Source organism: Neofelis nebulosa, chromosome 7, assembly GCF_028018385.1.
Source record: "Neofelis nebulosa isolate mNeoNeb1 chromosome 7, mNeoNeb1.pri, whole genome shotgun sequence".
Taxonomy (NCBI): domain Eukaryota; kingdom Metazoa; phylum Chordata; class Mammalia; order Carnivora; family Felidae; genus Neofelis; species Neofelis nebulosa.
In genome coordinates this window covers 34,548,166-34,572,482 of record NC_080788.1, presented here as the reverse complement: position 1 = coordinate 34,572,482, position 24,317 = coordinate 34,548,166, and the positions used below count along the sequence as shown (strand labels likewise).

Sequence of the window (24,317 nt, the reverse complement as noted above, 5' to 3'; positions counted from 1 at the left end):
TGGGAATAATAATTATACCAACCTCAAAAAATTGTGAGGATCAACTGAGTTAATACATACAACATCCTTAGTACAGTGCCTTGCATATGGTAAGCACTCAAATATTAGCTGCTATTATCTTAATTTTTACTAAAACACAAATTTGTTAAGTGAATGAATATCAGTTAAATTTTTACACTGTAGAAAACTGAGGCTAAGCGAAGAATCACCATCATTCTTGAAGTTGTTACTTCACCGTTTTGTACACTTCCTTGGAACTTCTATTATAGGTACAATGTAATTTTATAAAGTTAAGGAAGGATTTAACAATCCTGGTCCTATCTCATAGAATATCTGACCAACAGGAACAGTGAAGTCTCAGAAAGAGTAGAAAATTAGAAAGACAATCTCCACCCTCTATCTGTTTTTACCATCTGGAAACTGATGAGCTGGAATCATATCTGAGCCAGCAAAGAATGCTGACACCTCTGGTTGGGTGGCAGGTTTCACTCGGGTAGTCTTCTTCTCCCCTTGTCTCCCTTTGGCCCAGAATCTCATCTTAGCTCTCTGAGGTCTATTTTTAAAAATAAAGGTAAAAATGGAAAGAAATTAGTATGTTGCAGTGATAATATCTACATCACTTTAACCCATATAAACCTTTCATGTGTATGACTTCATATAACCTTCACACTTAAGTTTAATCATATTTAACCTTCAATTTCACATTTAAACTTCCGGAAGGGAGATAGTTTCCTCATCTTGAATACAGGAAATAATAAGACCCAGAGATGTTAAATAATTCCTGAAAATGAAATGGCTACAAAGCAGTAAAACTAGAATTCTAACTAAAGTTTTCTGATTCCTAAACTGGTATCTTTTCACTCTTGTCCTCCTTCCAGCTTGGATTTAGCACACAAACAACAACAAAGAAAATACCTTTTAAAAACTCACTGGTATCCCATCACTCTAAAATGTATCAGTTTACCTTTTTTTTTTTTTTTTTTTTTTGTTAATTCCCTTCAAGTCTTTATCCATAAGTATGCCCATTTATTTTTACACCACTGTAATCATGATGAAGACACAATTTTTTTTTTTTTTTTTTTTTTTTTTGAGACAGAGAAAGACAGAGCATGGGCAGGGGAGGGGCAAGAGAGAGAGGAAGACAGAATCCAAAGCATGGTCCATCCAGGCTCTGAGCTGTCAGCACAGACGCGGGGCTTGAATCCATGAGCAGTGAGATCATGACCTGAGCTGAAGTCAGACGCTTAACTGATGAGTCACCCAGGTGCCCCGATGAAGATACAATTTTAAACCTTTCCACTTACCATTATATAAAAAATATTTTAATGTGATTTATATGTAGAAGTTATCAATACTATTATTTAACAAATGCTACCATTTATTTGAGTTGTTATTTTTCTCTAGGCACAAGTGCTTACACTGGCTTACCTTATTTAATTATAAAAACAAGTTTACTTTCAAACTACAAAAACCATTTTATAAGTGAAAAACTGGAGGCTTAAACATTAGGTAACTTTCCCAAGACTACACAGCCAGTGAGTAATGAAGTTGAAAATCATAACTATATTGATTGTTATACTACCTTATTCTTATTGCTTATATATAAGCCTCATTATTATTGCTTATATACTTTCTCTTATCATATAAATTAAAAATAAAAAAACCCGTAGGATAATAACAGTGCACATTTACTGACCTTACATCATGTATCCTAACCCCATACCCCAAGAGCTTATTTGCGCATTCATTTTTTGTTTTTTCTTTTTTTACCTTTTATGTTCATTCAATCAAAATAAATATAAGCATCTACCAGGAGTCAAGCATGATATGCCTTTATGATATACCTAATTTTCACAACTACTATGATAAATAGCTATTATTATCCTTACTTTTTACCCATGAGCAAACTGAGGCTCAGAGGACTGATGAAGCTGGAAGTTAAAAACAGGTCTTTCTGGTTTTGAAACCCACATTCTTTTTTCTTTTGTTCCTTTCTTTAAAGCCTATGACTAAACTTACACATCCATATAGTGTAAAGAGAAGTTGTTCTACAAGGCTTATTACAAAGGACAGCATCCTTCTGCCATCTCATTCCTTTTCTGATCCCTGGAGGCAACCCTTTTGAATTGATTTAACTTTTTAACATTTACCATACTTATATTGCTGCCATCCTTGTGACCACAAGTAATGATTAAGCATGTTCCAACACTCCTGTTCTACACTCTCCACAGACAGGTATGCCCCCAACAGAATCAAATGGCAATTTGAGTTAGCTCAATATATAATATTTTCTTGTAACAGCCACTTTTTATTACACAAATAATATTCACAACTAAGGCATGTAATTCCCTGCATAACCTATTTTTTTCTCTAGAGTTAATGTTTTGCTTTACATTTGCTCACTTATCCACATACAATTCACTTCGAAATGCTTTCCTAGTTGTGTACATCTCTTTTCAACATGTTCAAACACAGTAAGTACTCCATTTCTTTAAGAAATCTCTCCCAGAGCCTTCTAATCTGCTCTAATTTGGCATGGTTTCCCTCAGTACTTGTACAAACATCATTTGAAAAGCTACTTTCATCATCATCATTATGTAAATTCCTTTTGTCCCTATTGTTTTACAATGACATGTCTTTTAGTACGGGTCTGTTTTCATCCATTATGTTGGCCAATCATTGGGCGCTATCAATCTAGAAACCCATGTCCTTCAGTTCTGTGAAATTTATTTAAATTACTTTATTAATGATTGGTCCTCTTTATTTTCTTTGTTCAGTCTTTCTGAACTTCCTATTAATGTGGGTCACTGGATCTTCTGAACTGCTCTATGTTCTTATCTTTTCTTTTTTTAATTTAAAGTCCAGTTAACATACAATGCAATATTCATTTCAGGTGTACAATACAGTGATTCAACACTTCCATATAACACCCAGTGTTTATCACAACAAGTGCACTCCTTAATCCCATCACCTATTTCGCCCATTCCTCACCCACCTTCCCTTTGGTAACCACTGGTTTGTTCTCTATAATTAAGAGTCTGTTTCTTAGTCTGTCTCCCTTTTTTTTTCTCCCTGTTGCTCATTTGTTTTGTGTTAAATTTCACATATGAATGAAATCATACAGTATTTGTCTTTCTCTGACTTATTTTACTTAGCACAGTACTCTCTAGCTCCATCCATATTGCTGCAAATGGCATGATTTCATTCTTTTTGATGGCTGCGTAGTATTCCATTGTGTATATATACCACATCTTCTTTATCTAATCATCAATGGACACTTAAGCTATTTATCATAATTTGGCTATTGTAGATAATGTTGCTTTAAACATCAGGGTGCATGTATCCTTTTGAATCAGTGTTTTTGTATCCTTTAGGTAAATACCTAGTACTGCAATTGCTGGATCATAGGGTAGTTCTATTTTTAAGTTTTAGATGAACCTCATACTGTTTTCCAGAGTGCTGCACCAGTTTGCATTCCCACCAACGGTGTAAAAGGGTTCCCTCTTCTCTACATCCTCACCAACACCTGCTATTTCTTATCTTGTTGATTTTAGCCATTCTGACAGGTGTGAGATGATACCTCCTTATAGCTTTAGTTTGTATTTCCTGATGATCTGTGATGCTGAGCATGTTTTCATGTGTCTGTTGGCCATCTAGATGTCTTCTTTGGAAAAATGTCTATTCATGTCTCCTGTCCATTTTTTAACTGGATTATTCATTTTTTGAGTGTTGAGTTTTATATACTTTCTTTATATATTTTGGATACTAACCCTTTATCAGATATGTCATTTGCAAGTACTTTCTTTCATTCCATAGGTTGCCTTTTAGTTTTGTTGATTATTTCCTTCACTATGCACAAGCTTTTCATGTTAAGGAGGTCCCAATAGTTCATTTTTGTTTTGTTTCCCTTGCTTCTGGAAACATGTCAAGTAAGAAGTTGCTGCAGCCGAGGTCAAAGAAGTTGTTGCCTGTTTTCTCCTCTAGGGTTTTGATGGCTTCCTGTCTTACGTTTAGGTCTTTCACTAATTTTGAGTTTTCTTGTGTGTATGATATGAAAGTGGTCCAGGTTCATTCTTCTCCATGTTGCTGTCCAGCTTTTTCAACACCATTTGCTCAAGAAACTGTCTTTTTTTCCAATGGATATTCTTTCTTGCTTTGTCAAAGATTAGTTGGCCACACATTTGTGGGTCCATTTCTGGGTTCTCTATCTGTTCCACTGAGCTATGTGTCTGTTCCTGAGCCAGTACCATATTGTTTTGATGATTACAGCCCAAAGCGATTTTCTTACCTTTTCTTGTGTCTTCCATCTCTTTGTCTTTTTCTTCAACCTTCTGAGATATGTCCTTAACTTTCCAACTATTCTAGTTCTTTCTTTATGTTATCATATTTTTATTTTTCAAAGTCTCTTTTAATAATGAATCTTTCATGCACTTTGTTTGGTTCCATGTATGCAGTTATATTTATTTATACAGGTTTGCTGATTAGTTTCACTTGTCTGTCTTGAAGTTCCCTTTCCCCTGCATAGTTTATTTCTTCCAAGTTGTATTATATCCATTAGTTTTAGTTTCTTTAATATAGGATGTTTCTTCAGGGGTGCATGGGAGGCTCAGTCGGTTAAATGTCCTACTTCGGCTCAGGTCATGATTTGGCAGTTTGTGACTTTGAGCCCTGCGTCGGGCTCTGTGCTGACAGCTCAGAGCCTGGAGCCTGTTTCGGATTCTGTGTCTTCTTCTCTCTCTGCCCCTCCCCCACTTGTGCTCTGTTTCTGTCTCTCAAAAATAAATAAATGTAAAAAAAAAAATTTAAGATGTTTCTTCAAATGCAGTGATAAAATACAGGGCTGAGAAAAAGCACTATTTGGAAGTTCTAGTGTGCATTGGTGGAGCTTCCAAACTGGTCTTCCTTGTATGGTTATCTGGCTAGTCTATTTTGTAGGGCGAGCCTCTGATACCAATACCTCTGGTCTTTCCTAGGAGTTGTACAAAAGTCCCAAAGACTTTTTTTTTTTTTTTTTTTTTTAATTTATTTTTGGGACAGAGAGAGACAGAGCATGAACGGGGGAGGGGCAGAGAGAGAGGGAGACACAGAACCGGAAGCAGGCTCCAGGCTCCGAGCCATCAGCCCAGAGCCTGACGCGGGGCTCGAACTCACGGATCGTGAGATCGTGACCTGGCTGAAGTCGGACGCTTAACCGACTGCGCCACCCAGGCGCCCCCCAAAGACTTTTTGAACGATTTGTCAAGGGGATATGTGAAATGCGGAAACTGAGTGGAATCTTAATATTCAGTATGTAAACATTCATTAAATCTCCTTATTCCAAATATGTACCCCAGTCCTCAAATGTATCTGAGAACTCCAAGTAAAGAGATCTTCTATTTTATCCTTTCCAGAGAATAAATTTCCAGCTTTCTGCTATGATTGGGGAAGATCAGTCAGCCAGAGGCTTCTTTCTCAGGTCTACCCAGTTGGTTTATGATTCAGCTTTCTTCTATTAAGACATTTAAAATTTGTCTATTTCCTTTTTGGATTCCACAATTTTACTATTGTTGTCTCTCGTTGTTTTATTGTTTGTTGTTGTTTGACCTGCACAGGTTTTATCATTTTAACAATTTTGGAGGAGGAAGTAGAAATTAAATTTATATATTTAATCTACTATCTCCAGCCGTAGGTTCTTTCTATTATGGTATATCTTTTTCCCAAAATTTGATCTCTAACATAATCTGGTCAGGATTTGCATTATCTTGGATTATGCCTCTATAGACATTTAGGAAATGGTCTTTAGTAGGACTAAGAACCAGAAAGATTTCAATGTAATCTTCAGGTGTTCCGTGAAGGCCCAATTGCCTTCTATAACACAATAAGAGACAAAGATATTTACTTGTCAAATAAGAACTCCATATATTCTCTTAAAGGGAATAGAATTATTTCCTGACAGTCTTTTCCAGTTCTGTTTGTAAAACACTTTAACTCAGAGAACAGAATCCAAATCCAAAGCTGGAAAATATTGTCACTCTCATCTGGTCTAATCTCCCTTTCTGACAACAAAAAAATCACAAGTTGTATAATGATTTAAAGACTTTGTCCAAATCACACTGCTAAACATACAGAAACATAAAGCTCATCATGTAAATCTGAACTATCAGATGCCTGTCACATAGTAAGTACTTAATATTTGTTGAAAAATAAATTTCAAAACTAGCTGCTCTATCAACTATGCTTTTTAAAAGAGGCTAAGCATAAACTATAGTTGATTAGTAAATAAAATGATATCACCCCTATTAACTCGGTGTATATACCTTATATCCGAATCTGAAGCCTTCTGCCTCACTGCCAATTTTGTAATCTCTCCTTGAGACATAGTCTTATGAAGCTTTGTTTCTTCATCAACTGAAGAAAATCGTTGTGATGTCTGTAATAATTACATATATGGAAGACTTTAAAACCAAGTAACTATAACAGCACTGTAATTAAAACTCAAGTTATAGAATTTGAGAATTATATCTATGAAAAAAATATAAAAATACATTCATATTATTTAGCAATTCATTGAACTAAAATAACCTAGTAAAAACTCTATTAACTTCCTAATCTGAAGTAAAAAGAACTTGGGTCAATGAAATGCTGAATAGGACCTACCAGCTCATGTTTTCTGACAACTTAACAATGAATATCAAATGGAAAGGTATGAAAGAAGTCAAAGCCAACTAAAGATACAGACAAAAGATCCGGGATCTGATAAATCTAGAATACTAAGTACAGTCTTTCATGCCTTTTATTTGTCCCTATAAGTTAATAATTATTATGGCCTAACTTGCTATTATAGATTCTTATTATACTCAGTCAAGGATTTTAAAAATCTAGAAGGAAAAAAAAAAAAACAAAAGCAAAAACAAAGACCAAACAATTAAAGATCATTATCACCACTAATGCTCTATACAAACAACTTACATGGCTTTATCAAACTGGGGCCTGAATTTCAATCAGCAATTTTTGTTCCATTTGTTTACAATGTGCCCCTTTAAAATTTGGAGGAGAAAATTTCTTGTTACCTATTCAAATCATGTCCTAGTATTTCATTTTTCTATAATTATAGTACTTTTCTTTAGCCTTTTAGTCTGCTTGACTATGGCCTTATCAACATAAATAGAAAATAACATGGGTTGCTAAAATTTAAAGAACAGACTTCTGCTTCTGGCCAAGAAGAATTAACAGGGACCTGTTTTATCCTCTTGTCTGAAACAACCAAAAACAAAAACAAAACACAAACTCACACAAAATAGTAAGAACCAGCAGTTATCAAGATGATGGACAGTTATCCCTGAGAGATGGGAAACAAAGGAAGTAAATAAAGTCTTTCATTTTCCCCAGCCTAATGCCTTGAGACAGTTTCCAGACTGTTACACAGGGAGGGGGAATCCAGGTGAACCCTGTCAGACTCTCTGAGTTGGACACATGAAGCTCAAGTCCAGAGAGACCAAGGTTGACTAGGGACCAAAAGGCAGAGTACTGAAGAGGAAAGTGATGCACAAATAAAGAACTCTAGAGATCTTCAGAAACTATTTAGCTGAGTACTAATCAATACTTCTATGTCAGACAACTACCCAAGACCAGGCAAAGGATCACCTGAAAGGTATAAAGGAAATAAAATCCCACACCTATGAAATCCCAGTAATAGTGCCTGTACCCAAGAGTCAGAATACATAACTTTATGATTCCCAGGGCACTGGGTGAAGTACACAGAGGATCTTGCCTCAATAGTCAATAATGAGCCCTAAGTGAACTATTGCTCTGTTTAAGCCTAACAAATCTTTGTTTTATTTAATAAAAATTGTATATTAAGTATAGAACATAGTTCAATTTACATATAAATATTAAAATTACTACAGTCAGACTAATTAACATATCACCTCCTCACATTGTTTGTTTTTTGGCAGTGAGAGCACCTGAAAGCTACTCTTTTAGAAAATTTCCAATATTCAATACAATGTAACTAACAAATCTTAAAAGGAAGACCTAATTGCTTAAGAACAAATTGCTTCCAGAACCAAGCTCTAGAACATTACTGGAAATAACAGTCTCCAGAATATTAATTAAATACAAAAGTACCCAGTAAGCACCCAGTAAGACAAAACTCACAATGTCAGGCATCCAATAATGCCTATTTCTAGGCATGCAAAGAAATAACAGTATATGACTGACAAGGAGGAAAAAAAAAATCAGTCCATCTATAGTGACTCAAAACTGACACAAATATTGAGCACTAGGAGATCAGAGAACTGACTAAAAAGAAAGGACTTAAAACTGCATGGGATTCAAGGTGACTTTTTTTTTTTTTAATGTTTATTTTTGCAAGAGAGACAGAGCATGAGTGAGGGAGGGGCAGAGAGAAAGAAAAAAGAGAGAGAGAGAGAGAGAGAGAGAGAGAGAGAGAGAGAGAGAGAATCCGAAGCAGGTTCCAGGCTCTGAGCTGTCAGCACAGAGCCTGACACAGGGCTCAAACCCACAAACCGCGAGATCATGACCTGAGCCAAAGTTGGATGCTTAACGAACTGAGCCACCAGGTGCCACCAAGGTGACATATTTTTAAAATCACTGCTTCTGAGGAAAATGAAGGTAAAAAAGAAGGAAGGGGTGCCTTTTGGAGATTGAGTAGTGAAAAGGAAAAGAAGCAGAAGGGTAAAATTTAAAATCTAGCAAGGCAAAAAAAAAGTAACAAATGAAAGACACAACTATGCCTTCACCACACACACTCACACACCTACCAGACCCAAAAGAGGCTGCCTGTAAAATAAATTTTTCTTTGTTACACTGACAGAAGAGGAAGCCCTTGAAATCAAGTTACTTATAAACTATCCCAAATGAATATGCAGAAATTAAGACATACAAAATCTACACCAGCTACAATAAGAAAACAAAGAAAATTAAAACCAAAACAATGCAGTTGATTAACCCATCTCCCACTGACCAAAACCAAGCATGAAGTAGAAAACTGTAAATCAAAAATGAATTTAATAACTTCATATATGAAATACCATATTAATCAGAAATTCAAAAATTAAAAACAGAAATGAGCTCCCCCCTTCCTAGAAAAACCAGGAAGAAGTGAAAAGAGTCAAATGAACTCAGGAAAGAAATAAAAAGATAGTAAAGAATAGCTTAGAAGATGCCCAAGGGAGAAAATACACAAATGCAAATTTAAAAGGGACTGAACAAAGGCAGAAAGATAATAAAGAATGTAAAGTGATATAAAGAAATGAGTGAAAAGAGTCAGAAGAGAAGGTAGTTGAGTTGGAAGACAAGAAAAGAAGAAAAAATCATTTATAATTGGGGTACCTACAAGAAAAACAAAACAATGGATGGAACACAATATCTAAAACTGTAATCCAAGAAAGTGTTTCAAAAAGAAGGCAAAACCTGAATTTATACACACACATGCGTACACACACACACACACACACACACACACATACAAGTCCTGCAGGTATATGGGATAACTCACCTGTGATGATAAAGTTGAAGACATATCCTAACTTTTAGATATAAAGAAAAAAAATTCTGGAAGTCTCCAAGTAAAAAGAGCCAATAACTCTTTGAAACAGCAAGAGAATTAGTCTGGTAACAGACTTCCAAAAATAACAAAGTGAGACAATAAAATAGCATTTTCAAAACCTCAGGTATAAATCAAGTAAAGTATGAATCAAGGATTTTATATGTAGCCAAGATGTCCCTTCAAATATCAAGGGAATTCCAGAGCTATGAGCCTTCCTGAGTAAAGTATTAGGAGCAGAGCTACAACCAATCAAGAGATAAATATGGAAACTTCAGCAAAATATTTGATGTGATCATTTCAGATATTTAATAGATCTCAGACAAAAAAACAAAGATGGACACTAGAGTGAAAGAATATGTAAAATTAAATGTTCTGACAAAGTAGAAGTAAAAGCCTAAAAAACAGAGGAAAGGTAGAGACCAGAATAATTTGATAGTTGTGCCAAAACAGGTGAGAATTAAAAAATATTTTTTTATAAATGACTAACTGGAGAATAATAGATTAAAATATGGTAAATTAGGGGTGCTTGGGTGGCTCAGTCAGTTGAGCGTCCGACTTCGGCTCAGGTCATGATCTCATGGTTTGTGAGTTCGGGCCCCATGTCAGGCTCTGTGCTAACAGCTCAGAGCCTGGAGCCTGCTTCTGATTCTGTCTCCTCCTCTCTCCGCCCCTCCTGTGCTCATGTACTGTCTCTCTCTGTCTCTCAGTAATAAATAAATGTTTAAAAAGTAAATAAAAAAATAAAAATAAAATAAAATATGGTAAATTAAGGGCATTTTTTAAAGTTATATACAAACCCAAAGAAAAGAACACAACACCTCATATCAAAAGAAATTTTAAAAAGTGAAATAAAAAAGTAACAAACAGCAAATTTAACATAATGCAGAATAACAACATAAAATTATAAGAGTTGAGACCAAAGCTATCAGTTATATCAATAAATATAAATAGGTTTAACTCATCGATATGGTAAAAAAAATTTTAATTTGGCTCACAAAGTAGGAACCAACTATAATGCATACAAAACACATCTAAAGCAAAAGGGTTCAGAAAGGCTAAATATAAAGGGATGAGTAAAAGTACTCTAGGCAAATGGAAATAATTAAGAAAACAGAGGCTATAATACTATTATTTAAGTAGAATTCAAGCAAAAAGCACTGAATGTGACAAAGGACACTTTTTGATACCAAAAGCCACAATTCACAATGAATAATAGGAAACTTTAACACAACAGTCTCTGTATAAGATAGCTGTATAAACAATAGTAAGTATATAGAAGGTAAACAACCTAATCAGTAAGGAAGAAATTATGGTTATATTTTGAAATTTTACATTCTGAATACATAATATATACCTTCTTAAAAAATGCACAAGGTGCATTCACAAAAACTAACCACATATTAAGTAACAAAGAATATAACCAATAAATTTGATCAACTAGAAGCATTACAAATACTCTTTAATCACAATACAATAAAACTAGAAATTAAAAAAAAGTTAAAAAAGAAAAAGGTTCTTCCTCTGAAAACTAAAAGATTTTTATTGAGCAAGTTTTGGGTAAAAAATAACATAAACTGAAATTACAGATTTTCAAAAAGTAATTGAAGACTTAAACACATTAGAATAAACAAGATATATCTAAAGTAGTGATCAGAAGAAAATTCACAGCCTTAAAAACCTGTATCAATAAAAATAACTTCAATAAGTGAATTAAATTCCCCACGAAAAATGTAGAAAAATAAGACAGTAAACCAAAAGAAAATATAAGGAAATAAATAATAAAGGTAAAAGCAGAAATCAGTGGAGAACGGGGAAGCGGTGGGGAACTAGGTATCATAAATAAAAATCCTGTTGTTTTGGGAAAAAGTAACAAAGACAAATGATTAGCTAACTTAAAGAAAAAAATGAAAAAACACAACTCTATAAAATATGAAATGACAAAAGGGAAATAACCATTGAAACAAAATTTTTAAAAATCATGAGATTATTTCCAGACCTCTATGCAAATAAATCTGAATGATTAGATGAAATGAATAATTTCATAAGAGAAATTATTTACCAAAATTGACCCCTTTAGATAGAAAGTTTATAAGACTAATTTCTCTAGAAGAAATATAGAAGTAACGAATTACACCATAAAAGTGTACCAATCCAAGATGGTTTCATAGGGAAATTCTACCAAATCTTTAAAGAGCAGAGAGTTGCGATGCTATGAACCATCCCTAACTTCTGGGGGGGGAAATACATATATAAATCCTAAGTATATTCAACAGTATGGCTGCTGTGCTGGGACTGCCAATCCAAACCTTTCATGTCATGAACTGTTCAATATCAACCAGATTTCTAATTTGCAAGACCCATCTCAAAATCACCAGCCTAGGTTCTAAAATTCTATAAACATCCTCTCCTGGCTTCCCCTTTCTGAGGCCTAGCCAAGGTAGATTTTCCTTTACTGTAAAATAAGCTAAAAACCTTAGCATTGCTCTATCTACAGGTTTTTCTGGCAATTTTTTGTGGAGAGAGTGGTGGTGAGAAGGAAAATTCAACAAAGACAAGGACTAGTGAATATCTCAGAGAATAACAAACAGAAACAGGAAATGACAGCAGGTTTGGGGTAAAATGAGAAATTTATCATACTGGAGATAAAGAAGACAAATTTTGGAGAGCTATTTAGGAATCATGCCCACAGAGATGATTATTTTCCATCTAGGGAATGAGAGAGGAAACTATAACGTTACCTATACCAATCCTATCAATAAGTAATAGAAATGATGTGACTAACTCACTTACCATCTAGAATACTGAGAAACTAAAAACTATATAAAAATTGGTTTTAAAAATACTACATGACAGGGACACCGGGGTGGCTCAGTCAGTTAAGTGTCCGACTTCAGCTCAGGGCATGACCTCACGGTTCACAAGTTTGAGCTCCACATCAGGCTCTGTGCTGACAGCTCAGAGCCTGGCGCCTGCTTCTGATTCTGTGTCTCCCTCGCTCTCTACCCCTACCCCACTTGTGTGCTCTCTCTCTCTCAAAAATAAATAAAAACATTAAATAAACTTTTTTTTAAATATTACGTGACAGAACATAATCTTCTTGGGTAAAAGCCAACACAACGGATAGAAGAACTGAGCGAGAGCAGCATACAGAGAGTAAATAGTTATTCAAATGGCAGAATTAAAGGCAGAAAGTTTAAAAAAAAAAAAAAAGGAAACTGCTACTCTTTCCACTCCTCCTAGCAGGTAACAATTAATTAATGTTAATTTAATTAACCACTGATGAATTCAGGAGGTAGTGCTTATCAAATCCTCTTCAGGTAATTCATTTATAACTGTCTCTATCCTATTGGATCAGTTATTTTGCAAATGGAAAGGTAAGACGGCTTCTTCCAAGATTGAATGACACTGTTTTTAGAGAATGTCGCAAGTGACAGGATCACTTTGTCCAGGAAAAAAAAAAAAAAATCCAGTTTTTAAAAACCCATGTGTCTAGAAAATCAAGCCTATTTAAAATCCTGGAGATACCTGAATTTTTGAGAATTCCCATTTACAAACAATTAGTCTTCATCTTCATAGTATCAGATAACATTAGAACACGGCATATTTTCAAGATAAACAAACAGAAACACATTTTAAACTGTCTCCACCCTTTCCACCCCCAACCCCAATACTATCTATCAGCATATTCTAGAAAGCAAAGCTGCTTCATGCAAGTGTCCACCAGAAACAAACACCACCACCTGTTCCTAAAATAGCTAGTGATGAAACAGAAGGACAGTGAGAAAGCTGGAAAGGGGGCTATATACACTGTGCAGGGATACAGAGTGCTCTACAACTACTGGCATGCAGTGACCGTCAAAAGCAGGTGAAAAGAATCATAGGCAGAGGCTACCAGCTAGAACCCTTAATGGGGCCAAATGCTCCAAGCAGAAAGCCCAACCTCCAGCTCATCTCAGTAAGAGTTTTCAGTGAGGAAGAATTCTACCACCAAAAGGACTAAGGTTTGTAACAAAGCAAACTCTCAGGAACAAAACAGCAATTACAATGCTAAGTTCTTCCACAAATGAAAAATCTATGTATACTTTAGAGAATAATTTAAGTATGCTCCCTATTTACACTAAAAAAAAAAAAAAACAGAATACTTTTTAGTAAAAAATTAGTTGCTCTGTAACATAATTTCATCTTTAACCACTAATCATATGGTAGAGTAAGTTTCATTATTTATAACTCAAGAACAGGGCACCTCCAAAATGGAGTTACTTTACCTTACACTGAAGAGAGGGCTTTGGCTCTAGTTATATATATTAATAGATACACAGATTGTTTCTAACTTTTATAGCCCTATGGTTTAGCTCAGGGTAAAGACTCATTTGTCTAATCAGAGACCTAGTCATACAGTTTTCTAGTTTTATTTTTTCTTCTTAGATTATCAATATTATCATTTAAAAATGGGGTCTATCTAACGGAAGATAAAGACAAGGAGGGTATTCTAGAAATTAGCAGAAGATTTAATTCTTTGGCACAAACAGCTTACAACAGTTCAAAAATGAAATATTTAATATGTCAAAAGACCAACCTAAAATTTTTCTCCCATAATGAATATATACTAAAGAATAACATTAGAAACCCAACTTAATTAAGGATATGCATGGAAATAAACCACATATATCACTCCACTTGACAAGTGATAATGTTTTAGTACATATTAGACATAACAGACTCTTTATATAGTATATTTTCCAGGACAATTCCAAAATCAAATACTTTATATCCATAAATACATTCATACTTGTCAAACTATATATACCTAATTTTGCATGAAATATGATGATAAAGTTATACTCTTGGTCAAATATTTTGACTAAGTGTAGCTTTATTCAAACATAACTCCAATGTTATAATTTGTGATTAATTCAAATTCACATTACATACAGACTTCTGCCTGGTTAGGTTGGTCCAAGAAAACATTTTTGGCACTGTTCATTACATTTTTTAAAAATTAATGTTTAGGGATGCCTGGGTGGCACAGTCAGTTAAGTGTCCAACTCAATTTCGGCTCAGGTTGTGATCTCACGGTTCGTGGGTTCAAGCCCTGCATTGGGCTCTGTGCTGATGGTGAGAAGCCTGCTTGGGATTCTGTCTCTCCTTCTCTCTGACCTTCTCCTGCTTATGTGTGCTCTCTCTCTCTGTCTCAAAATAAACAAACTTAAAAAAAATCATGTTTATTTTCTATTACTAAATAATGGTGGAGGGGAAGCAAGCTTAAAGGCCAAAAACAAAAAAAAAGGAGAGTACCTTTTCAGTTAAAAGCAATTGGATTATTTAACAACATACCCTATTCACTAGACCAAGGATCAATCAGCAAACTACGGCCAGCAAGTCAAATACAGCCCACTGTTTTTGTAAACAGTTTTACTAGAACACAGTCCTATTTGTTTACTTATTATCTATGGCTATTTTCACTTTACAACAGCAGAGCTGACCAACAACATCTAAATATTTACTATCTGGCCCTTTACAGAAAACAATTTGGGGGCCCCTGATCTAGACCTTTTAAGATATAATAGAAAAACTCTACATTAGTGCTAAATTAAATAACCCTAATTTCCCCTAATTTATGATTTGATATATGCTGTTAAAGTGCCCTTTATCTGGTCCTATTAAATTAAGGTTTAGTTTTATTGCTGTGTTCACTGAGGTTTCCCGTGTACAAACCACTATACAAGGAAGAAGCCGCGAAGGTTAGCTTTAGATTAGCAAAGACTACTCACTATTCCCATCAGATTTGCTTGTTCCCTATATTTCTTATATTGCTGTAAAATTACCATTTCGGAGTCACTGTGAGAGGCCTGACCCAGGCTGGGTGCAGGCCCTAGCTCAGAGTGAGAAGCTTGATCAAGGGAGAGAAGGGGCTCAATAATGTCATCGTAATCATCTTCCTCTGTATCCCCCTCCCCATCGGCAAAAGTACCTCTAGTCAAGAAATCGGAGCGCGTCCGCGCCATTCGAGCTTTCTTTTTATGGGCCGGTCTGGCAACCTGCTTGACCAAATGATAAAACAAATAACACAACAATGTTTTGTTTTGGTTTTTTTTGGAGACGATGCCAATGAAAGACATCTGAGAGCTCATGAATTTCTTGAAACATCCCTCCACCCCACTGTATCCTCTCTTCTAGAAGTGACAGAGATAACCAAAAGCAATCCATATACATTACTCTGGACAAAACACAAATGGAAGCTAAATCTACACTGTTCTCCATAGCCAAGGAAGTCATCTTTCACCGCCATAATATGTCACCAAAGCCACTTGCATAAATTGCCTTCTTTCTTTAAGCAACATCTTTTTTGTAAACATAATCTGGGATTTTAGTCACCATTCCCTCCCTAAAGTACACTTCCCTAAGTATAACAGACTTAACTCATTGCTTCTTTCCCATAAACACTTGGGAGTAAATGCATAAATGAGGTGCTCTACTTATAAGAATAATACTTATAAGTATTATAAGAATAATAATTTCCAAAATAGGTGCATCTATTTTGCATAAGAGAGATAAAATTCAATACTTACCTCTCCTTGGCCCGGCCCAGTTAATTTCACAGGTTTCCAATTTGGTTCATCTTGTTTATGGAGTAGAGGATTTCCACTGTTTAAGGCTTCCTTGTTGACACTTAAGATAAAACAACAGGATTACATTTCAATTCCGAGCAGACATCCCATGGCAACAGTCTTAAAGTACGACGTGAAATATAGCCTAACAAGCCAAGTCAAAGAATTCTAGAAAATCACATAAATATTTCCAGATCTTACCCAATTCCTAAAACAACGTATCAATGTTTTTCTGCCTATCCTAATTAATAGCATTATCAACAATTAACATATGTGACTGAATTAGAAGCCTGTCCCTGATAATCACTGGGTATATTCTACTATGATATATGTTTAAGAATAGTAGCAGCAGAATTAGCTCAAGAAAACAGATGGAATTGATAAGGGAAAATACTACATCCCCAAATCTTTAAAATCAGTCTTAGAAGGGACCTTTTATTCTAATCATTATAAAATACCTGATAAGTAGCTACTAAGTGATAAAGATCCCATTACTTTGTTTTATACTGAGATGGTTCCTCCTGGTTAGCAAATTTCCTTTCTGAAATCCCTCTGTAGCTTTCATCTACTATCTTAGTTTTAAAACTGTTATACAGAACAGTGGGGTGCCTGGGTGGCTCAGTCAGTTAAGCATCCAACTTCGGCTCAGGTCATGACCTCATGGTTCATAAGTTCAAGCCCTGCATGAGGCTCTGTGCTGTCAGCTTAGAGCCTGGAGCCTACTTTGGATTCTGTGTCTCCCTCGCTCTCTCTCCCCCTCTCCCACTCACACTCTGTCTCTAAAAAATAAATAAACGTTAAAAAAAAATTTTAACTATTATACAGAACAAAGTCAACACTAGAAGGATAAGAAATTGTTATTAAGTTAAAAGAGGTATGCCATACAAATAGCACAGTGTTAGTTTATGAAAATTTAATTTTGCTTGAATAACCACATGATGTGACTACTTTATCATTAAATTCTGTTACCTACCTTAACTCAGAACCATGAATCTTAAAATTTATCAACATACCATTATCCTCTCCTTAGAACTATAAGCTCACTGAGAATCATACCTTACCTTCTAACATAGTGGTGGGTTTAAAGTACACACTAACTTATAATACAAGTTGGCAGACTAACTGCTCTCATGCAAAATCTTCCATTTAATTTTTATAAGTGAAGACCAAGGGGCCATAAAAGTTATACTGTCCTTTACCCTATGCATAAATCCCTAAACAAACCAAAATAGATGGCAACCTTTCCTAGCTAAAGGCGTCTCAGGTATCTCCCTTTTTGACCAACCCACAATCAAACCTAGCAATCCTAGGCTATCCTAAAAGATTCCCTTTCATCAAAATCTGTCTTGCCACAGTTAAGCCTATTGGCCTTTGATTTATTCTCAAAACAAGGAAACAATGTTTGATAGCATCTGAACACCCTAGCCAACTTTTAAACTCACAGCATTTTCTTTATATTTCTCCATGATTTCTTTTTTGTTCTCTTTCATTAACCAGATGAAGGCCACAATGCACTTTATCTATAGAAAGTGCATTTCTTTTCTACAGAAAGAACACTAATCTAAAATTACTTCCTAATCATGAAATCCAATGGTGATTCCTAATCATGAAACTCAAGTTCCATTCCCAGCTATTTGTCTCAGTATGTGATTTTGAACAAGTCATTTCATCTCTATAGGCCTAGTGAGCTCATCTATAATAGTGTGGCAACTGGACAAAATAGTTTAGAATTACCAACATTTGCAATTCTATAAAATGGTAAGGTTTATAGTATTACTTATACAATAAAAAAAGACTTAAAGTATGAATTTTATTTAAGCTTTCACAGAAACAACCTAACACATAATCATTTTGAAGATAGATAGATCTTAATGAGGCAAAGCAAACTAGATCAAGTACCCTTAAGATTGTTTATCTTGGAAAATGACAAAAGTAATTTACAAGGATTCACAAGAATGATTAATGTTTTTGAAATCTGTAAGTAAGCCTTTCACAGAACTGATTCATGGATCCAACAACTACACAAACATACAACACACACACCTCCCATCACTAAACTTAATCAGAATGACAGGAAATAATGTTTTTAACACTCTGATGGGCTTATATATGCTTATACAAAGTCTTTGAACTTTTGGGCAATCTCTAGGTTAATGGGCAGGTATAGGACCTCAAGCTGTCATTTAGTCCAACTGCGTTTCATAATACCATACAGAAACCCCTAATGGAAAAAAAAATACCAATGATTTTTTGCTCGTATTTACAAAGAGTTTCTATAAAATCTGTATGTAATTTTACAGACAAAAATATTTAAAAGCTCAAGCTATGATAAGAGAGAAAAGGTTATTTGCATAATGTGAAATTTAATTTTTTTAGCTCTAAGATATATACCCTCCTTTCATTTAAACACTGACATTCTTGTGGCACCGTGGTGGCTCAGTTGGTTGAGCATCTGACTCTTGATTTTGGCTCAGGTCATGATCTCATGGTTGTGATATCGAGCCCCATGTTGGGCTCCACATTTACAGAGAGTGTGGAACTTACTTGAGATTCTCTCTCTCCCTCTCTGCCCCTCCCCCCTCTTGTGCACTCGCTCGCGCGCTCTCTCTCTCTCTCTCTCTCAAAATAAAAATATTTAAAAACAAAACACTGAAAGAGAACTGAAAGAATCCACTATACAACAAAGACTTAATAAAATTTCTTAAATTTTATCATCTTTGTTTTTATGTTCCACTTAAAAAGTGCTTTTCTCATGATGACCACAAGTTAAGAAAACTTAAAAGTATAAAGAACTTCCACTCATATGAGGCATCCACTTAAGTAGTCAAACTCTTAGAAACAAAGTAGAATGGTGGTCACAAGTAGGGACGCCTGGGTGACTTAGCCAGTTGAGTGTCCAACTCTTGGTTTCAGCCCAAGTCATGATCCAAGAGTTGTGGGACTGAGCCACATTGGGCTCAGTGCTGAACAAGGAGACTGCTTGAGATTTTCTCTCTCTCTCTCTCTCTCTCTCCTGCCCCTCTCCCCTGCTTTCAAGTACACATGCACACTCTCTCAAAAAAAAAAAGAAAAGAAAAGAAAAAGAAAAGAAAAGAAAAAAGAAAAATGGTGGTTACCAGGGGCTTGGAGTAAGGGGAAAGGGCTGGTTGCTGTTTGATAGGTAATAGAGTTTCTTTTGCAATATGAAAAAGTTCTAGAGATCCACTGTACAACAATGTGCATATAGTTAACACTACTGTCATATGTAATTAAGAATGGTTAAGATGCTAAATTTTATTCTTTTTGTGTTTTTTACTACACACCAAAAATGTATAAAGTACTCAGTGAAGACCCAATAGGCCAAGAGCTGGGACAAAGTACATTAACTTTAAAGTGTGACAATAAAAACCTGGACTTGCCTCACATGAAAAATCTAAGACAACCAGCATTTGCCGAATGCCTAGCCTACTATGTTTATAGGCACTGTATTGACCTTCACAAATGCTTTCTCACTTAATGAGAAGAAACCAAAAAACTCCATCTATGCTTAGTCAAAGATTCCTATGGTATAATTATATCCAATTTCAGGAACCCTGCTAGAGTCAACATTAAGGGAATTTTTTTACACAGAGAAAATGGCTCATTTCGGCAGCACCCATACAAATAGTTGAGGTAGATTAAAGCAACTTAGCAAAATTCTCCAAAAAGTTTCCCATTTACACAGAAAATAAGTATCATTTCACTTACAGGGAAATACTCATATTGTCCTTTGGTGTGAAGAAAATGACCCTAGTAGTTCCATCTCTGGAAGGGCCATCAGATTTGTGGATGTAAGACTGAGCTGGCCTATGATGCTCTCTTTTGGAAACACGATTATTAGAAAGTTTATAGGCTACATTCATTTGGGTACACATTCTGTCTGTCTTGGATAATTCCTTGGTAGTAGCAGATTGGTATGGGCCTCCTTTCCTTTCAAAGAATAAGGTGACAGGTCGGTCCTTCTGGGACAGGTGAGCAGAAGTGCTGTCTTTTGGAAGAACTGCATCTTTTACAGTTACTAATGGAGGCCCTAGTACATTGGGTTCTTCCTTATTTGGGGTATTCAGAATGAGGAGAGAGGACGGCCTCTCTACCCTTTGTTTTGATGGATGGAAAGATGGTGCCAGGAACAACTCCCCAGTTCGTGGCTTTTCAATGGTCCTGAAGGCTTTACGCTCCTTCTCTAAAATATCTGTTTGCTGACGAATCTGTTCCATCATCTCTTTTTCATTCTGCTGCTGCAAATGCTTTTGCCTTTCTTCCTTCTCAGTGTTTAGCTTTTCTAACTTCTTCAGCACAGTATTAGAAGAATCTGTATTCAAAGACATGACAACTTGATTTTCTCCGGAGGAGTGGTACTTTCTGGCTTCCCTGTTGATATCCAAAGTAAGAGCTGAAAATGTTTCTTCACTTTCTAATAGCTTGTTTCTCTGGATACCTGTGTCTAGTTGGGAACTTGTTTTCAGTGGATCTTGTTGAGGAATATAAAAAAATGTAGGCAGACTATTTGAAATAAAGGGGTCTCTCAGCTGTGGCTTACAGGTAATAGGTTCAGAACCGCAAGCCAATTTTTCCTTCACAGTCCCATTCTTCAAATGCACTGAGTCAGACGGTGTTCCCTTTTCAATCATGGTATAGTTAGTCTCACTTGAGGAACTGAGGGCATTGTCCTGTGAATCAAATTTTGGACTGCTAGATATTTTAGGCGACAGACTCTGCAAGTCTCCTTCATCTAATACTATGGACTCAAGTTTGCTCTTCTGGCTTTCCTCGCAGCTCAGATGTTCCAAACTTCCTTGAGAGCTTTCACTGTCAGGTGTACCCTGTAGAGACTGAAGACCTTCAGGCATCAGTTCTGTAGACCATCTACGTTCCTCTGAAGGAGACATGCCACCAAGAGAACGAACTTTTAGCAATTCTAAACTGAATATAGCTTGCTCTAGTTCTCTCATTCTCCGACTTTCTCTTTTGGCCCGACCTACTTTTTTCTGGTGGAGATCCTCTAAGGACTTAGGTCTCTCTCTTACAATCACTTCTCCCTGCAAGTCCACACCACTTTGGCTTCTGGCTCTCTCCTGTTGCTTGTTTGGGGACTCTTTCAAGCAGTCCATTGAACTCTCCTGGCTAATTCGATTACTCTCTATCACAGATTTACATTCCTCTATAGCTTTCACTCTGTTGTCAAAGGAACAATCCTCCCATTCTGAAGGGTCTGAGCCCTGAATTTCCAGAGCTCCATATGGCTCAGGATCTGCCAATCCAAATTCTAGTTTTGTTTCTTTCAGTCTTTGTTCTTTTAAAACTTTAAATCTATATAACAACAGGAAAAAAAAAATGGGTTAGAAAGATTTTTTAGTTACTACTGGAGAGAATACACTTTACTGAGAATTTAAGAAATAATTTGAAAGTTTCAAAATTTTCTTTTTAAACTAACTTGGATGCACATTTCATTATTCTATTTCTATGAGTGAGATACTTTCTTAAGTACATTTATCCTAATAGGGCATTCTAGTCAAAACGAAAATTAACTCAGAAGTAAAGCTCTCCTTTTAGAAATAACTTTATTTTAAGGTAAACCTTAATAATGAAATTAAAGTTTCTGAAAATAAAAACAACTGAATATTGCCAAATTTTAAAGACTCAACCTAATGTAAAATCAATTCTTAGTGGTTGTAACTGTAAACCATGTAGGTTTTCAATCCAATTTAATTCAATAAGTATCTGTTTAGCTTCTTTTAGAGACCATACAATATGGGTTAAAACTGCTAAGAACATCACAGCCTAGTGGAGAAGACGAAATTGTACATAACCAATTCTAATACAAGTTAGGCAAGTGTTAAGAGCAAAGATATAAACAAAATAGCTGAAGAGAAAAGGAGTAAGTATCATAACAATACAAATTACCTTTGTCTTGCTCTGAATCCTCTACATATTGATTGCAAAAGGATAATTTTGCTCCTTTGTTCTTGATACCTCTTACTTTCTCTGTAGCCTTTCCATCTTGCCTGAATACAGACAGCAGCCATGTGCCTCTGCCTATAGCATTCCTTCCATCTCTGCTGGATGATGATGGCTGCAGTCCGGAGCTCCAAATACCGCTGCCTCTCCACATGAGCACGCCAGGAAGACTGGAGAAGCGTGGCTGCACTAGCCAAAACTAAAGCATCCTTCTGCACAGCTACATTTCTGGCTTGCTTCTGATTTAGATAATTCCTCCAGAATCGCTGTGAGGAAGACAAAACAATAGAAATGGCTGTCATATCTTATACCACATTTTCACAGAAAAAAGAAAAAAAATAAATTTGTGTTGTAATTAGAGATTAAGCGGCTAAATAGCTAAATTGTGCCTGATTAAAGTGAAAAAAAAAGCTTTATTTTCCAGATATGCTTGGCTAAAACAATTCTTAGAGAATATAACCTCGATGAAGTTAATTATAGAACTTAAAATAATTTAAAAGTTTTTGATGCTTTAACAAATTACATTATCTTCTTGGGCTATAGTTTTGCCAGTATTAATGGGTTTAAGGTCAACATGCACATGTTTCAAAGATAAATATTCTAAAAATTTTCTTGTATTAAAAGAAAAGGGCCTATGGAGGAGAACAGAACGGTCATCATATAAATCAGTGAAGGAAAAAATAAAACAGATAAAATATGAAATAAGATACCTATCATCCAAGAGGAGTACAGAGCAAGAGCAATGTATATATAACTCTCAAATATCACTCAGGAAACAATCAAATAAAAATAACTAAGGCAACAAAAATTAAGGCACATAATTCCTTTGCCCCTAACCATAGTGTACAAGACATTACAGCTATAAATTCAATTTAATTTAACTTCAACTCCATCGATGTTTATCAATGGTCTATTAGTATATGCCAGGTAATCTTTTAGATGCTATGAACATTTCAAAAATGAATAGGACACATTCTCATCAATGAAGAAGTTTATATTCTTATTCAAATGTTTCACAGTAAAATTCTAGTTACTAAAATAAAAGCCAAATAAACTAGCAAATCTCATGCAAGAAATCCTTTACTTCCCACCTGGATAATGATGCATGCCTGTCTCAGGTGGAGGAAATGCTGCCTACACAGCAGGACCCTGAACCATCGCTGCAACAATATGATTCTGCGCAGCACCTCTTGGTGAAGCAGATCTTGTAGGTGTTGTCGTTCCTGCTCCTTTAGGAACACCTACCAAAAAGAAGAAAGATGAGGAATACAGCTTATGAGGAAATGAGAAATTTATTTCATGAATCATCTTTTCTGTGGTAAGCTTCTTTTTTTTTTTTTAATTTTTTTTTTTTTAACGTTTATTTACTTTTGAGACAGAGAGAGACAGAGCATGAACGGGGGAGGGTCAGAGAGAGAGGGAGACACAGAATCTGAAACAGGCTCCAGGCTCTGAGCTGTCAGCACAGAGCCCGACGTGGGGCTCGCACTCACGAGCCGTGAGATCATGACCTGAGCCGAAGTCAGATGCTTAACCGACTGAGTCACCCAGGCGCCCCTCTGTGGTAAGCTTCTTTAGAGAAGAATACAGTGGAAGAAATGAAAAGCAGTACTGATAAATATTTCTATCAATATATCCAAAGAAGTCATTCTCAAATTAAAAAAAAAAAATAGCCATTAGAATATAGAAAGAGACATTAGAACATAGAAGGGGAAATGAAACAGTGAACACGAATACAAAATTCCCAGTTTTAGAGATTCACTGCCATCATGACCCACTTGTACCACTGGTAAAAGGTCATATTGTTCAAGGATGTTAGGGTGGGGGGATGATCATAATATGAATAAACCAATAATAACCGTCTTTTTGAAACCCAGTATGCATCAAAGGCTTCTTGCTACCCAAAGCTATTAATCAATTTATTTACTATTTTATGCCATTAATAAATCTTTACGGGTTTAGGAGGAAACAAATATAACTTAAACATAGTCCCTCTGAAAACAGAATTTGCACTTCACCCTTAAAAGCAGGTAGATATTAAAACCTATATATATCTTTAAGGTGTACAATGTGACATTTTGATGTATGTATACATTATGAAGTAATTACCACCAACTAATTGATATCCATCACCTCCCCCTTCTGTCAAAAATTTAACACTATTTTAAAAAAGAAGAGATATT

The 24,317-nt window shown here is 35.5% G+C and overlaps 1 protein-coding gene across 11 annotated transcripts in view; it reads right to left on the bottom strand.

Annotated features, from left to right (window-relative positions):
• Nucleotides 1-24,317, bottom strand: part of MYO9A (myosin IXA) — a 280,075-nt gene that overhangs the window by 82,541 nt on the left and 173,217 nt on the right. For 8 of the 11 annotated variants that reach the window (XM_058737154.1, XM_058737157.1, XM_058737152.1 and 5 more), the window contains 7 exons: nt 23,226-23,375; nt 22,081-22,400; nt 19,885-21,486; nt 16,120-16,219; nt 15,376-15,591; nt 6,297-6,409; nt 411-553 (listed from right to left, as the gene is read on the bottom strand). In XM_058737154.1, the coding sequence (XP_058593137.1) occupies nt 411-553; nt 6,297-6,409; nt 15,376-15,591; nt 16,120-16,219; nt 19,885-21,486; nt 22,081-22,400; nt 23,226-23,375 (2,644 nt within the window). The remainder of the gene's footprint in view (nt 1-410; nt 554-6,296; nt 6,410-15,375; nt 15,592-16,119; nt 16,220-19,884; nt 21,487-22,080; nt 22,401-23,225; nt 23,376-24,317) is intronic. The other 3 variants (XM_058737162.1, XM_058737163.1, XM_058737158.1) reach the window with 2 other exon arrangements.